This window comes from Bremia lactucae, linkage group LG4 (assembly GCF_004359215.1).
Source record: "Bremia lactucae strain SF5 linkage group LG4, whole genome shotgun sequence".
Classification (NCBI taxonomy): domain Eukaryota; phylum Oomycota; class Peronosporomycetes; order Peronosporales; family Peronosporaceae; genus Bremia; species Bremia lactucae.
This window is the reverse complement of record NC_090613.1, coordinates 5,382,774-5,396,559: the sequence shown is the minus strand read 5'-3', so window position 1 is coordinate 5,396,559 and position 13,786 is coordinate 5,382,774. Positions and strand designations below refer to the sequence as shown.

At 44.8% G+C, this 13,786-nt stretch overlaps 4 protein-coding genes across 4 annotated transcripts; 3 read left to right on the top strand and 1 right to left on the bottom strand.

Moving 5' to 3' along the window:
- Positions 1 to 9: 9 nt before the first annotated feature.
- CCR75_000071 (uncharacterized protein) lies at positions 10 to 1,167 on the top strand. The gene is made up of 7 exons (XM_067958179.1): positions 10 to 47; positions 108 to 153; positions 230 to 348; positions 446 to 509; positions 576 to 663; positions 738 to 812; positions 925 to 1,167. The coding sequence occupies exons 2-7, from the start codon at positions 119 to 121 to the stop codon at positions 940 to 942; spliced, it is 399 nt and encodes a 132-aa protein (XP_067816670.1). The 5' UTR covers positions 10 to 47; positions 108 to 118; the 3' UTR covers positions 943 to 1,167.
- A 147-nt stretch (positions 1,168 to 1,314) lies between these two features.
- On the top strand, positions 1,315 to 1,613 carry CCR75_000072 (uncharacterized protein; the record flags this gene model as incomplete). Its single annotated transcript, XM_067958180.1, has 2 exons — positions 1,315 to 1,441; positions 1,546 to 1,613. 2 exons carry the CDS (start codon positions 1,315 to 1,317, stop codon positions 1,611 to 1,613), a joined length of 195 nt encoding a protein of 64 aa, XP_067816667.1.
- A 20-nt stretch (positions 1,614 to 1,633) lies between these two features.
- On the top strand, positions 1,634 to 2,138 carry CCR75_000073 (uncharacterized protein; the record flags this gene model as incomplete). Its single annotated transcript, XM_067958181.1, has 2 exons — positions 1,634 to 1,765; positions 1,827 to 2,138. 2 exons carry the CDS (start codon positions 1,634 to 1,636, stop codon positions 2,136 to 2,138), a joined length of 444 nt encoding a protein of 147 aa, XP_067816668.1.
- Positions 2,139 to 2,523: 385 nt separating this feature from the next.
- CCR75_000074 (uncharacterized protein) lies at positions 2,524 to 3,085 on the bottom strand (the record flags this gene model as incomplete). Its single annotated transcript, XM_067958182.1, has 2 exons — positions 2,524 to 2,835; positions 2,924 to 3,085. The coding sequence occupies 2 exons, from the start codon at positions 3,083 to 3,085 to the stop codon at positions 2,524 to 2,526; spliced, it is 474 nt and encodes a 157-aa protein (XP_067816316.1).
- Between the last annotated feature and the right edge of the window lie 10,701 nt (positions 3,086 to 13,786).

Genomic DNA, 13,786 nt, shown 5'->3' with positions numbered 1-13,786 from the left:
ACTTCCGTTCTTTCTTACACGTTGTGACAATTGTGTAGGCTTGGCTGGTGAGGGAATTGATGAGATCTTTTCATTGGTTAATATTTGATACTGGTCCTTTATCCAAGAAACAACTACAATGCCCCGCGACGACGATTTCTATGTGCGCTACTAGTGCGTATTTTATCTCGTGATACTCGAACGCACACTGTTACGTTACTATTAGATGTAATGTCTTAATTTATCGCAGCGTTGGTCACCGTGGCAAGTTCGGGCATGAATTTATGGAATTTGAATTTCGTACGAACGGAAAGCTCCGTTATGCTAATAATTCCAACTACAAGAAAGACTCGATGATACGCAAAGAAGGTAAGTATATGCCTTAAGCAATCTACTTGCTATCTTAGCTTATAATGATGCAAATTTGTTGTTATACGTGTCACCTACTCGCTATCATAATCTGTAGTGACGGTGTCTCAGTCGGTTATTGAAGAGGTGAAGCGGATCATTAGCGATAGTGAGATCACGAAGTTCGTTTTGCTCTAAGTTCTCCTTGATTGGTGCAGTAATTAAGCTCAAGTTATTGGTTTAAATAGAGAAGATGATAAGCAGTGGCCTGAGCCGGATCGCGTTGGTCGACAGGAGCTGGAGGTAGTGCTGGGCGACGATCATATCTCCTTCACGGTGCGTTTACATGGACTGAAGGAGCAGTGTCTCTGTATCTGATTTTTGCTGGTTCGGTTGTGACCTTTGTGCAGTGCGCAAAGATCGGCTCGCTGCTGGATGTGCAGGACAGTAAGGACCCGGAGGGCCTTCGCGTACTTTACTACCTGGTACAGGACCTCAAATGTCTAGTTTTCTCGTTGATCACACTGCACTTTAAGGTAGTGCACCTTTCAAATTTTTATTATGTGCTGAAGTCTAACTCGCAATATTTCTCTTTAGATCAAACCCATTCCGTAAATTGCTAACGCGTGAAGCGCGATTACGTTTGGGAACACCATTCTAAATCGGCGGGACGTACGCAGCTCGCTGCTTAGACCACTATTGTAATAATCTTTGCAATTTAATGTATTATCACAATACAAATCCCGTCAAATCGGATGTACACAAACAGATTCTTCTCCCATCTGGGGATTTACAAAACGCTTATTTATCGCGTGTGTAAAAACAAGTAGCAGATTTAAAGTGAGTAGAAAAGAAGAAAGAAGCCATTAGCGGGCGCTTCCTATCGGCGAGAATTTCAACCTTGCAGTGGTTGAAATTGCAGTGGCGTTTATCCAGCGAACGATCGCAAAGCAATACAAACGTTGCTTATAAAGGGAAGACGCGAGCATGTCCCAGAGCAAGACGTGCCATTTTAAGCTGGTGCTCTTGGGTGACACTGCCGTGGGCAAGTCGTGCCTCGTCGTGAGGTTTGTGCGCGATGAATTCTTTGAATTCCAGGAGCCCACAATTGGTGGTATGACATCTTCTCTGCGATAATGGGTTAATAAGTGCCGAGGTACTAATCAACTGTTGTCGGTGTCTTATGGCACTTTCTAGCTGCTTTTCTTACACAAACAGTCGGTCTTGAGGATGGCATGACAGTCAAGTTTGAGATCTGGGATACCGCAGGACAAGGCAAGTCTTAAGCTAGAAGAATATACCTTAAATGATGCACAAACACAGGAATGATCATGTTGACTGCTGCTTTTTATTTACGGCAGAGCGATACCGCAGTTTAGCTCCAATGTATTACCGTGGTGCAGCAGCGGCGATCGTCGTGTATGATGTAACGAATAAGGTAAAATTGAGTCTTGAGCTCATATGTGATAAGTGGAACAGGACTTACGTTTTGTACTTAGGACTCTTTTACTGGTGCCAAGTCCTGGGTCAAGGAGCTGCAACGTCGCGGTGACCCTAACGTGGTCATCGCTCTTGCAGGCAACAAAGCTGATCTTGAGGCGCGCCGCAAGGTTGAGTATGAGGAAGCCCACCAGTACGCTGAGGATAACGATATTTTGCACATGGAGACCTCGGCCAAAACGGCAGTAAACGTGAAGGATCTGTTCGTCGCGATTGCTAAGAGGCTTCCGAAGAATCCGATTCAACCCGAACGTGAAGCGTTTCCGATCACTCCACCGCAAGCATCCAAGTCCAAGAGTGGATGCTGCTAGAGCTCCACAGCGCGTACTCCATTTGTTATGGCACGAAAGTTGGTCGGAGACTTCTGTTTCTGTTTGACGTCGGTTCATTGAATAGCAAGGACGCTACTAGTTGAGAAGGACCGAAACAGGGAAAGATAACTATCTATAGCGCGTAAAAGCTGTGATAGATGTTATGTGAGCTGCACTAATACAGCCGCTTTATGGATTTTCATTATTTCAGTGCAATGTTGATGTAATTGCAAGCCACTTTCATGATAACAACTATAGACTTCTAAGTTGCAGTTAAAGAAAGATAAAAAGCTACTCGTATATTTCGACTTGTTGACCTTGATTTTGGTTACAAGAGATGGAAACGTCACTACTCGCTGATATGACATTGTCAATATAGCGTCCGTTAATTTTTCTTGTGGTCGTCAATACCAACCGTAGAATTGATACCAAAGATTCGCACGCGGTCGAGTTCAGGCAGCTTGGCTAGAATCAGCGTGGCCCAAATAGGGAAATTGATGAGGAGGTGTTGCGTGTCGTAGTCCGTGGCAACAGAGGCGGCCAGAAACAAGAACGTGGGAATCATCATAAGAAACTTTTTAGTGTTGGTCCATGGGCGTCCCTGGTCAATCTGCTCGTAAAATGTGAGCTCACGATAGTCGCCGATCGTGTTGTCGTCGGGTGAGCCTTTAACCCAATGCATGATGCCAAACGAGACCTGCGGGGCGATCATATTAGTATACAACACAAACATTACGGTACTCAGAGAACAAGGAGGTGCTGAGTTAGCAAAAGAAATTACATACCACGCCATGAATAAAGTTCACCGCAGTGAGGGCGTCGCCGTGCGAGGGGAAGGCAATGGGCATTGTCATATATAGTGAGGCCAACAACATAATGTAGAACGTCCAAAATCCCTTGGAATCCATCCAATTTACATTCTTGTTCGTGTCCAGGTGTGTTGTCATACCGTCAAAGTTTGCGGAGCTCAGTGAGTTGCCCGTCTGTGGTGTGCGCGAAGGTGTTCGATACTCTGAATTCGATTCTTTCTATATGATTACCCAATGGTGATACAAAGCTGATTTAAAAGCTGATAATTAGATAAGTAACAACTATTGCGCAGCTTGAAATTCAATATTGAAGCTTCTTTTGCAATGGAATTACGTGCCAGGTGGCAAATTTAAAGCCAGATTAATATGATTATCGGCTTGATTTTAGGAATCGTTCATCTCTCTCAGTATAAAAATTTAGTCAAAAATCGGGTAAAAAGCTATCGTAAAATCTTTTCAGCTTTTGAAATGATTCGCTAATTGTATGCATGCATTTACAGACTCGAGTCTGTAAGGGGGGTCCCGTTAAATACATATCATTTCCTACAAGAGGATAATAAATATTATGTAAAAGGAGAGGAAATAAATAAAGAATTACAAAATCATTATCTCTTATTAATGTTGACTTAATAGTTCCAAAATTAGCAAATCTGGTAATATTGACGCAATAAGACATTAGTTCTATTGATTGATTTGAGTTTAAACCCAGCCAATCGTTACAAGACATGTATAGGCGTCGCGCAAGCGCATTGCATAGTTAGATATATATATATCAAGCCAATAGATACAAGATCTTTTTACAAGAACTTAATATATTAGTACAGTTTTACTTTTTCTCCTTCCAAAAGCCTTAGAATTAACTTTTAGTAGCTAAGACTTCTAGCTACATAAAACCTTCCTCTGCACGTCATGTACGTAAAGTAGTGGAGGCACCCCGCCTTCACTGTAATCAGTGCAGGTTGACTAGTACTCTTATCAGTATTAGCAAAGGGTGCCCGTTACACCTGTTAGCACTTCGTAGTCCGTTTAACGGCCAACGCACGCTCCATCCAACATGGAGATGCTCGCTAAAGAAGGAAAGGGCTTTTTCAAGCCCCTACCACGTAACGGGTGAAAGGTTCATTCATTTTAGTGACCTTGAATTGGGACTGATCGAACGCATGAGTTCGGTCAAAGGCGGACTAGCCGTTGGCGCCATGCTGTTCACTCTGAACACAGATGATAATGCATGCTGCCATAGTCGAGTTCATACAACATGAAATCAACAAGACCCAAAAAAGGAGCCTTTTTTCATTTGCAAGGCTCTCAACACACGGAAGTGTTGAGAGAACAGGGTGTGCATCAGTTAGAACTGTAGAGACAGCATCATTTACATGCTGCTATCAGGCCAACGCTTCCGCGTCGACCCGAAAACTTGAGGATAGAAATCTCTAAGTTTAAGGCAATCGATGGCGACTCCCTTTTAAGAGAGTTCGTCGGATTAGACGACACCATTTAAGCTCGCCGCACCAATGATGATGCAACGTAAGTTAAATTTGGCATGTCCGCCTTTGTCTCAAGCTTTACGACCCATTAGTTTTTGGGTCGTATGAGGTCTTAACGACCCGGACAGGCAAACATTTGAGACGCCACGTGCCAAATCCAGGGCTCGAGTCGAGCTCCTACATTTGAAGTAGGGCTAGTGTGACCTTGCCCAGCATAAACGATACCTGGTCAGTTGTATCGTGAGTCATCAAATTGATGAACAAAAACAGGAAACTGGGTTTATTAATGGTCCTGCAGAGGTTAAGACTCACCTATTCCGGCTTGAATAAGAGTCGCTCGACCAAGCGATCTCTATAGCGGAACAGGAGAACTTCAGCCTGCGACAGGCTTTCATCCACTTTGGAGCCTAGACGACAACAAAACGGAGGTCCCGAACCAATGGACCTCTCGTTGTGGAGAGCGAAAAGCCTTGCTCTTTAGTCACAAACGATTGCAAAAATACAATCGTTGTCAAAAGACGGGTCGCTGCGCCTCTCCGCGCCCAGTGCCTAGAAACACTAAGCGAAACGGTCGACCTCTCGCTAGGGTCAGCGGAGGAGGCGGATCTGACGCTGTTGTGAAATCGCAACGACGAAGCGGATCGTCAAAAATTGGTCGGGGTCAGTAAGTATGGAGCCTTCTACTGATCCAGCAGCGTCAAAAGAATTTGCAGGCCTTCTGACAAAAGTTGCTCTCACATACAGCCATTGTGTGTTACTGACCCAGTGAAGACGTTAGCCTCATCACCTTGTAAATTATAGTGGCAAAATAAACGGCCACTAAAGTCCCTAGTCGATTGAGGGGTCACAAACAATTTCATTTGACGCCAATCGATAAAAGATAGCAGACTCAAATTTATATAGCGCGATATCCCTTTAACCAGGATGACAGTGCACACACACGTTAAGGGGTAAAGACAGTACGATGATGATTAGGAAGATTAATTTAGGATCAAGTGTAGGTACTTGTATACTTGATCTATGTCCCCGTGCTTGATAACACGAAATGTTTACGGCATGAGCACTGTTATGTTGTTAACTGAGCTCAGTTTTTGGCAAATGTATGTAAAGCCACAATTGCTCTTAATTATCTGTTCGGTATTGGGCTTGCCTCCGATGACGCCGTGTGAGCGGTGTCGATGAGCCGTATTGAACCAAGTGCAATACCGCTCATGTTACCGCTTTAAGTTACCGCTCATACGACGACCCCGTAGGCAAGCTCAATTTGGATTAAGGTGTACGAATTGACTCAAAGAAAATGCACTTTAAGTGTGTCAACCAACATCGTTTATCGTAAAAAAAGGAAAATTGATAACCTCCCCTCTGTTTTTGGTAAGATATTCTTACTTTGATACAACTCCGCATGTTTGGTGTGTTTTTAAGCTTAAGTCATCTTGCAAGTGACTGGTTGGTATCTGGGTCGTTAACAATTTTCCTCTACAATCAGCTTCGGCAGCATAAAATCTAATTGGGCGTCGCAGGAGGTAAGAACACAAATCACGAAGGTGTGGAAGTGCACCAACAGGACCCGCAGGATCAGGGGGATCCATTTTATAGAATCGAATATTCTTGTTTTGTAAATGCTCCGTAAATAGTAAGAAAGTAGGACTCTTCAACGGGGCACCCTGTGCTACACTGATTACATTAAAGATGTCCTCTAAGGGAGAGATCTTCTGACGAGCTGTCACCAGCTCGTTTTAAAGGGACTGATGTGTCCTTTCGTTCGCCAGTTGATCAGTCGCAACCTGCACACAACTTTTCAACTGGTCACGAGAAATATTATCGACCGTCACCTCTAACTCGGAGGTGACGAAATCGCTCGTGGTCAAGATCCTCCGTTAAATAATAAAGGTTGTGATCCATATCACGATGTTGATTCGGGCTCGTCGAACGAGGCGAACCCGATTTTCCCTCTTCCTTCACATCTATTGACAAATTCGAGTGGAGAAAAACTTTTCCTTGTTGAACGCTTCTCGAACCACCGTGAGGCGAAAGAGTTTCGAACGAGTTATCTCGTTCGTTGGCGAGGTTATCCACCCTCGCACTATAGTTGGGAACCTTGTTCCTATTTGATGATGGACGTGTCCGGGTTTAGTTTATTGTAAAGATTATATTTAAAAAAAATTACGCGAATTTACATTAAAAATAGCTTTTAATGAATTGTGCAGCTAAATGAATGCACCTAATACAAAAATCACTGTTTAAACCGGTGACGAACCGAAACCAGTGTGTCTAACCAGGCCTCGCGGCCCACGCTCAGTGCATTCTATACAAAGGCACTTCAGGTTTTAAACAAGGGATTAAAATCGTTGGGACGCTCGCCAAGTACCATCGATGTCGATAGATAACTCACTTCCGTCCTCACCAGGGCTATGAAGCCTAGTTGTGTTGAACAACGGAATCGTAACATGATCGTTGATCCCGGCCACAAGAAAAAAAAGTGTCTTCATCAGTAAGCAAGGCTGCTTCTGAAAAGCAACACGCAACATATTGCGGTCCCTCTCATCTTGGTTGGTGTTCGCAGGAAAGCTAACACGTTGTATCATGATCTTTATAAAGACTTCGTTCCTGACGATGCCCGATATCATCCTCAACATTGTCATTTTAATCGGTCGCTATACGATGAATACTCATCATATGGGTCGAGCAAACCGAAAAACGTCGCGAATACTTCTTTATTCGATGTTCCAGCACCAACAGCTCTAACATAATCGTCTCCGGGCAATACGGTTGTCTTTGCACTTTGTTTAACCTGGAAGAAACGTCCGACTCATCACGTGCACCGGCAATCGAAATTGCAGGCTGTTTGCCGATTGCAGCCGACGACTGAACGTCTGAAGCTGCACATACCCGTGCAGCCGCTAGGTTTGATGGCTTAGATAGGCGCCGCATGGTCTTGTTATCGATGGCAGAGTTGGAGTGTATGCAATGCCAACAAGTGCTTCCATTTCGCAAAAAGACCACTCTTTAAGATAATAATAGTCGGTTATATGATTGTTGGTTAAGGGGGGTGGTGAAACGGGATTGCCCGTTACAAAATTACTATATCCTATTCGAGGAATATTATATAAAATTATCTTGGTAGCTAATTTGTAGCAGTAACAAGTCAATTCTGCTATTTGATTGATGTAGGACATATGTCAATCTTACCAATCGCTGCTAAACCCGCGATATGTGCGGTGAGCAACGAGTCACTACATAGCTATATATAATTATACTGAAGTCAGGACTATTAGAGGGGACTAGTGCGTAGGACTTTATATATTAATACAGTTTATCTTTTTCCATATACTAAGCGGTTGTTATTATTTGTCTCTAATCAAACGTAAATCGTAGGATGTGTGCGCATCCTGAAAGGAAGATTGATCTTGTATGCGCTGCCTTAGCGGTGGACTACGTGATCATTTCTTTCTTTAAGCTCATATTTGTCACTACATGCTTAAGATGTTTAGGTCTATATGCCCTAGACAGTAAAACAATGTTGTTAAACCTTAAGACAGAACATGTGGTCTTCCATTTTTGTCAGCCTTTCCTGGGTATCGGTCTACCGCATCAGCGATGGAACCTGCACTTACGAACCACTGCTTTTCGAGCTAGTAGGAATCCTCCTGCTGACTCGGTTTTTTATTCAGTGCGCTCGATGCGCACTGCGGTGATGTATAATTATCATCTTTATTGAGAGCGTCATTGATCTCACTGGTATTCTCATTGTCGGCTGAAGACCGCAATAACATTCGTGCTTGTGAAGTTTGTCAAAGGTAAAGATAGTGGTCTATGCCCTGCCCCGTTACAACATCTGCCTGTTCCGGCAGTATTGACAGTCCGTATCGATGGACTTTGTCTACATATTTCCCGAAGACGCTCACAAGAATACTGGAAATTTTTATGCTTGTTGATCGTGTATCGATCTATTGAAAATCGATACAATTTCGACAATCCTTCTAAGGATTGTTGTGATGTATTTTTTAGGTGATCCATCAAACATTTAAGAGCCTTATCTTGTTGATTGGCTCTTCTTGCGTCGTCAAGAAATGTTGGTGACGGAACACTTATTGTTGCAACAGTGAGTTTATCCTCCCTCGAATTCAGAGCCGGCGCAAAATGGCTTCAGCGATGACATTAGTCGTCCTGGTTTAAATCTCACGAAGAACAATACACCGCGAAGAAAGACAATTGTCCCACCATTCTTTGCGAGACGTGCGGGCTGTTTGTTGAAGATTGATGTCTTCATCGAAAGTGTTGCGCTGTACAAACACATATACTTTGCTTTCGTGCTTGATGTCGCAGCGGTTGGCTAGCGCTTGGAGTTACATGAGATCATTCCGTTGTTCAGGAAAAGACATATCCTGTTGTTGAAATGCCGTGTATCGAATCGGTGACCTGTGAGATGGCATTGTCATGCCTTACCCGACTGAGCAACATAGCATGATTTTTCCACACACTTTTTTTCGTATTATACTTGTCATACGATCCCTTTCTATATTTCCCCTATACACGCATATTTATAAAGCGCAACATTTTCGATGAACACATCAATCTACAACACTCTCCCTTGATGTGCACTCGAAGTAATGCCTTTATGCCGCCATGTCAAGTACCATGATGAACTTGGTGTGCTTGTCTCTTGAAAGAGCATTGGTCAACCCGTCCGCGATCATTTCTTCCGTCGGCTTGTACTCCAGCGCAATTACTTCACTTGCCACCTTCTCACGCAAGAAATAAAACTTGATGTCGATGTGCTTCGTGCGCGAAAGAGTAGACAGGATTCTTGGCCAGCGCTATGCGTCCTTGATTGTCTTGAAAATCGTCGTCGCCGTATACGTCTTGTCTTCTTGAGTTGCGCTGCACAAACTCATATACTCTGCTTCAGTGTATTTATGAACATAGCGACTTTTATACCACAAGACATCGCGCATACGGTTGGCGAAGTTGCCAAGTTCTGTGAGCGCTACGAAAAGTCACACTGGGTGGCGGCCATGCGAATTCTCAAGTACTTGAAGACGACTAACGATATCATCATTGTGTTAAGCGGCGTTAACAAAGGAGAGCTCATTGGATTCGCGGATGCAAATTGGGCAGGTAAAAAGACACCCGGCGTTCAACAACAGGATATGTCTTCTTCCTGAACGGCGGAACGATCTCATGGAACTCCAAGCGCCAGCCAATCGCTGCGACATCAAGCACTGAAGCAGAGTATTAGAGTTTGTACAGCGCAACTCAAGAAGCAGTCTGGCTTCGAAATTTGATTAAGGCCTTGGACAAATTTTTACAACTTTGAAGTAATAGGTTCCCCTTAATTGCTGAACCGCGATTTTTGAGGAGCTACGGCTACACGATTTTTTCGTCTTCGACCGTGTCGGGCCTGTTTCGGACTCAGTGGTGACTGTATCCACGCCTTCTACCCGCACTTTCTGCCGCAACGTCTCGCATGGTGATTTTGGAATGCACAATTTTCTACAACTTTGAAGCTACTTTTCGAAGAAATTCATTTTATAGACTATTTCAGCGATGCAGATAGCTATGTCAGATTCCCCCTTGTTTCCCTAACAACGAGCAGAATAAACTTACTTAACTATCTCCACGTACTAATCATTTACGTTTGGCGGTATCTGAAATGCCCCCCCATTCGTCGTCAGCACCAAGGGCATCAAGATGCAGTCACTGCGCCATTTCAAGATCAGTGACAAATGACTTTAGTACCAATATTAAGGTAGCAAACATCTGTTGTATATGCAGTAACGCCCAAAGGTAATCTTCTACACGTTTCCCAGCCATGAATCAGTAGGCAAAGATAAATTTTGATGCGTGGCCGTTACCCCCACAACGTGATCAAAGGCAATCCAAAACTGTTTGTCTTGTTCGTAGAGTCGATCAATTAACCTTCCCAGCACTGAATCGGCGCAAATTTTAGCGAAAAGGAAAATGATCAGTAGATGGTGAGCATTAAATTCAGCAAAAAAAATTATAAGGCCATCAATTAGAGCAACAAGTGGCGATCAACCAGCTAGGATGCGCAGACGCTCTACTTGCTTGTAATTGTAAACACCTCGGGGGGGTTATTGAAACCCCACGATTGCGCATTGCGGCCACTATTCTGACATGTTTCTTTCAATCAACTGCAGCTTGGATTGTTTCTTTGCGTTGCTCATCTGTCAGCGCGCGTCCTTGCGGAAGAACGGCTAGGTCGGTAAAGGGCTCGTGATTGCGATTGTATATGCGAACTTCAACTGCCCAGTGACCTTCTTGTCCAACACGTCGAATTGCAAAGTTAAATCTACAGCCTGTTCTATGGCGGGCTCGAACACGCTTGCATTGATTACTTGCGGAGCGTGCTGCCGCTTTTGGTGCGCATGGCCACTGCAAAGTAACAGCTTCGATGGCACCTTCTTTCTTGTTCCCGACTCGCCTTGTGTGCAGAACAATCACAATGTAGCCTCCATCAGCAATAAGTAAATTTATAGCAGCACTCGCAATATTAGACTCACATTAGTGGTGTTGGTAAGTTCTTAAAAGCAGTCAATGCTGATTTAAGTGGAAATGAAAGTCTGTGTAGCGTTCGTTGGAACGCGAGCGAAATAAACTTTTTTTTTTTAATCAGCCAATCCCATTGTCTTTTAAATGGTGAGCGAGTGGTAGTTGGCGAAAAGTGAGTAGTGAATAGCGGCTCCCTAATTTTTGTATATGTAAAAATAAGGGATCCGCTAACACCCTCCCCCCAGTTTTCGCTAACGAGCCCTTCCCCCAATGCAGAATCCCTAGGCTAAGTCGCGAGCTATAATTAGTTGCATTTTGATAGACGAATTATGACTGGCTGTACGTATATATATATGACAAAATGGCAAAGGCTTGCATATGGAAGCTGAAAACGGCAGAAGCTTGCAAACTTAACGTATGGAAGCTAAACTGTTAAACGACGATCACAACCGAGGAAACATTGTTTTGAAGAAGTTATAGAAAACATTGTTTCGGAGCAGTAGACAATACTATGGACCTGCATGAGTAATAAAATCAGTAGCAGGAGGAAAAGAAAAGTGTTCTTAATCATCTGAAGTACCCAAAGCATCAAGATTGATCGGCTGTGGAAGATCTGGATCGGCCATGGAAGCTTTATTTAGTTGCGTTCCCCGAACAGGAGCGTTCCAGACGAATCGTTCTGACTTTAAATCGGAGCGGTGTCCAACTCTACATGTTCTTTTGCAAGTAAACAAGAAGCCCTCATCTTGGTATCGACGGCTTACTGCTAAGCGAGCCTATTCCAAGAATTTGTAGTGAGTATGGACGATATCTTCGAGTTGATGCATAGTAGTATTAGTAGTAGTAGTGTTCAGAAATGGAAAGGGTATGGTACGGTAATATGGAATGGTATGAAGTGCAAGCTTTTCCGTTCTGTCATCTATTCAGTTCCAGGGATATTCGCTCCAGCCAATCAAAGATCGTTAATATAGCCTAGGGGTAATCTATAATTAACTTAGGGGCTCTGGTGTAACAGGCTAAAGTTGCCCTAATGTTACACAGTCCCCGTTAAGTACACTTGGTGTACTTAAGGGGATGGTCAATTACTAAATAATAGTAATTAGATTCAACACTCGGGTGTGGTGCACATTTGTGACCAACCCTTGTGGATGTGATGCACATAGTGCATTCACATTAGGAGGTTTGACGGCTAGCGTCATCCGTTACGCGAGGTATTTAGAAAGATACGCTCGCAATACATATTAGTGTTATCGACAGAGATGACATTTTTGATTGGAAAAAATTGGTATTTATGTTTAATGCGATTAGATATAAATCAGTCTGAAATTTACTTTCTACTTAGTAAGTGTGCACGAGGAGCCGAATCACCGCTCCCGTGACGACACTAAACCAGAGTACTTAGTGCGTTGGGTGAGGTCGCTAAGGCGCCCTCCACAACTACCTCACTGCCCATAAGAGAAGACGGTATAACCGCTTCCTCGCTGTGCTAGGGTGTATATCTAAATAGAGCGTGGACGCATTAAGACATGCCCGCCTATACTTGGTGGCACTTAAATCCTTCCCACGACCCGCATCTCTGCGTGTGCACGTGAGGATGAGCCTCAATATTGATTGGGCTCATTTCCCCCAACCCTCCAAACATCATCAGGAGGTAACAGGGCACACGGCGCAGGACTTGCTGAACAAGCCCTGGCCAGGCTCCTGGGTAGTCCTCCTGAGCAACATGATTCTCAGTTGGAGCAGTTTGAGCATTTGTGCTCCAACAGCGGAGAGCCGCGTTCGAGGCACAGAGCCATGCTGCGACGGAGTCCGTCACTCAGACTCAGGATAAGCTGAGGCATGAGCAGGCTCGAAGCGAGGCTCTCAACAGGACTGTTGAGATGCTCTCACCCGGCCACGTCAGCCGAGACCCATTCGGACGGACCCGCCAAGGTTTGTTGGAACTGCAGCGCACACGATTGTCCACTGGCTTTTAGCCGAGAGGCAGCTCATCGAGGACGACAGCCGGATGGTATCATACTCCATGTCGCATCTGCGCGGTAAGGCCTTAGAGTAGGCTTACTCGGCACTTATGGCGGACAGAAAGGCGTTCCCTACATGGGCGATCTTCAAGGAAAAGATTCGCGCCATGTACCAGCCGCCTAAAAACGAAGTGTTGCTTCAGGCGCGCTTCTTTGGAGCGCGACAGGCAAGGTGATCTTTGCAAGAGTATGTGCAAGAGATGCGCTCGCTGTCGGCGTCCATTACTGTAGGTCCAATTCCGGAGCACATTAAGGTGCTTACGTCTATGTACGGGCTATGGCATGGCCCAACGCGACAGACCCTTTTCAGAAAGGTGCCGTCGACGATGGAAGAGGCAATCCAAATTGCCTTGGTTAAGGAGCAATCCTACAACAGTGCCTCGGCGACAGCTTGGTATACGCCGTCGGCCGAGAGGTCAGATGCCACTCCCATGGAGTTGGGCAATGCAGACGTCGTCTGCTATAAACGCAGCAAGCTCGGACATATGATGGCTCGCTGCTGTGCCAGGGTCCCTGCTGAAGCGAAGACGCCCACCTTGAGGACTCCCTCCCAAAGGGCGATGGCAAGAACCTGCGTGCGAGACCCATGAAGTCTGCATCGACCACTGAGGGGTCGGGAAATGCTGGAGCGTAGTAGGGGCGGGATGCCCTACTGACGCGGACTCTGAAGTTACCCGTAGGTTCAGAGTTGTGGAACAAATGGGTAGCATAGTCCCTGAGGTCTAGAAATTTTGGACGTCAACCCTGCTGGTCAATAGCTCAAGAACGAGGCTATGACCAGGTGATGACCCTCCTAGTGGATTCGGGTGCATCACAGGATT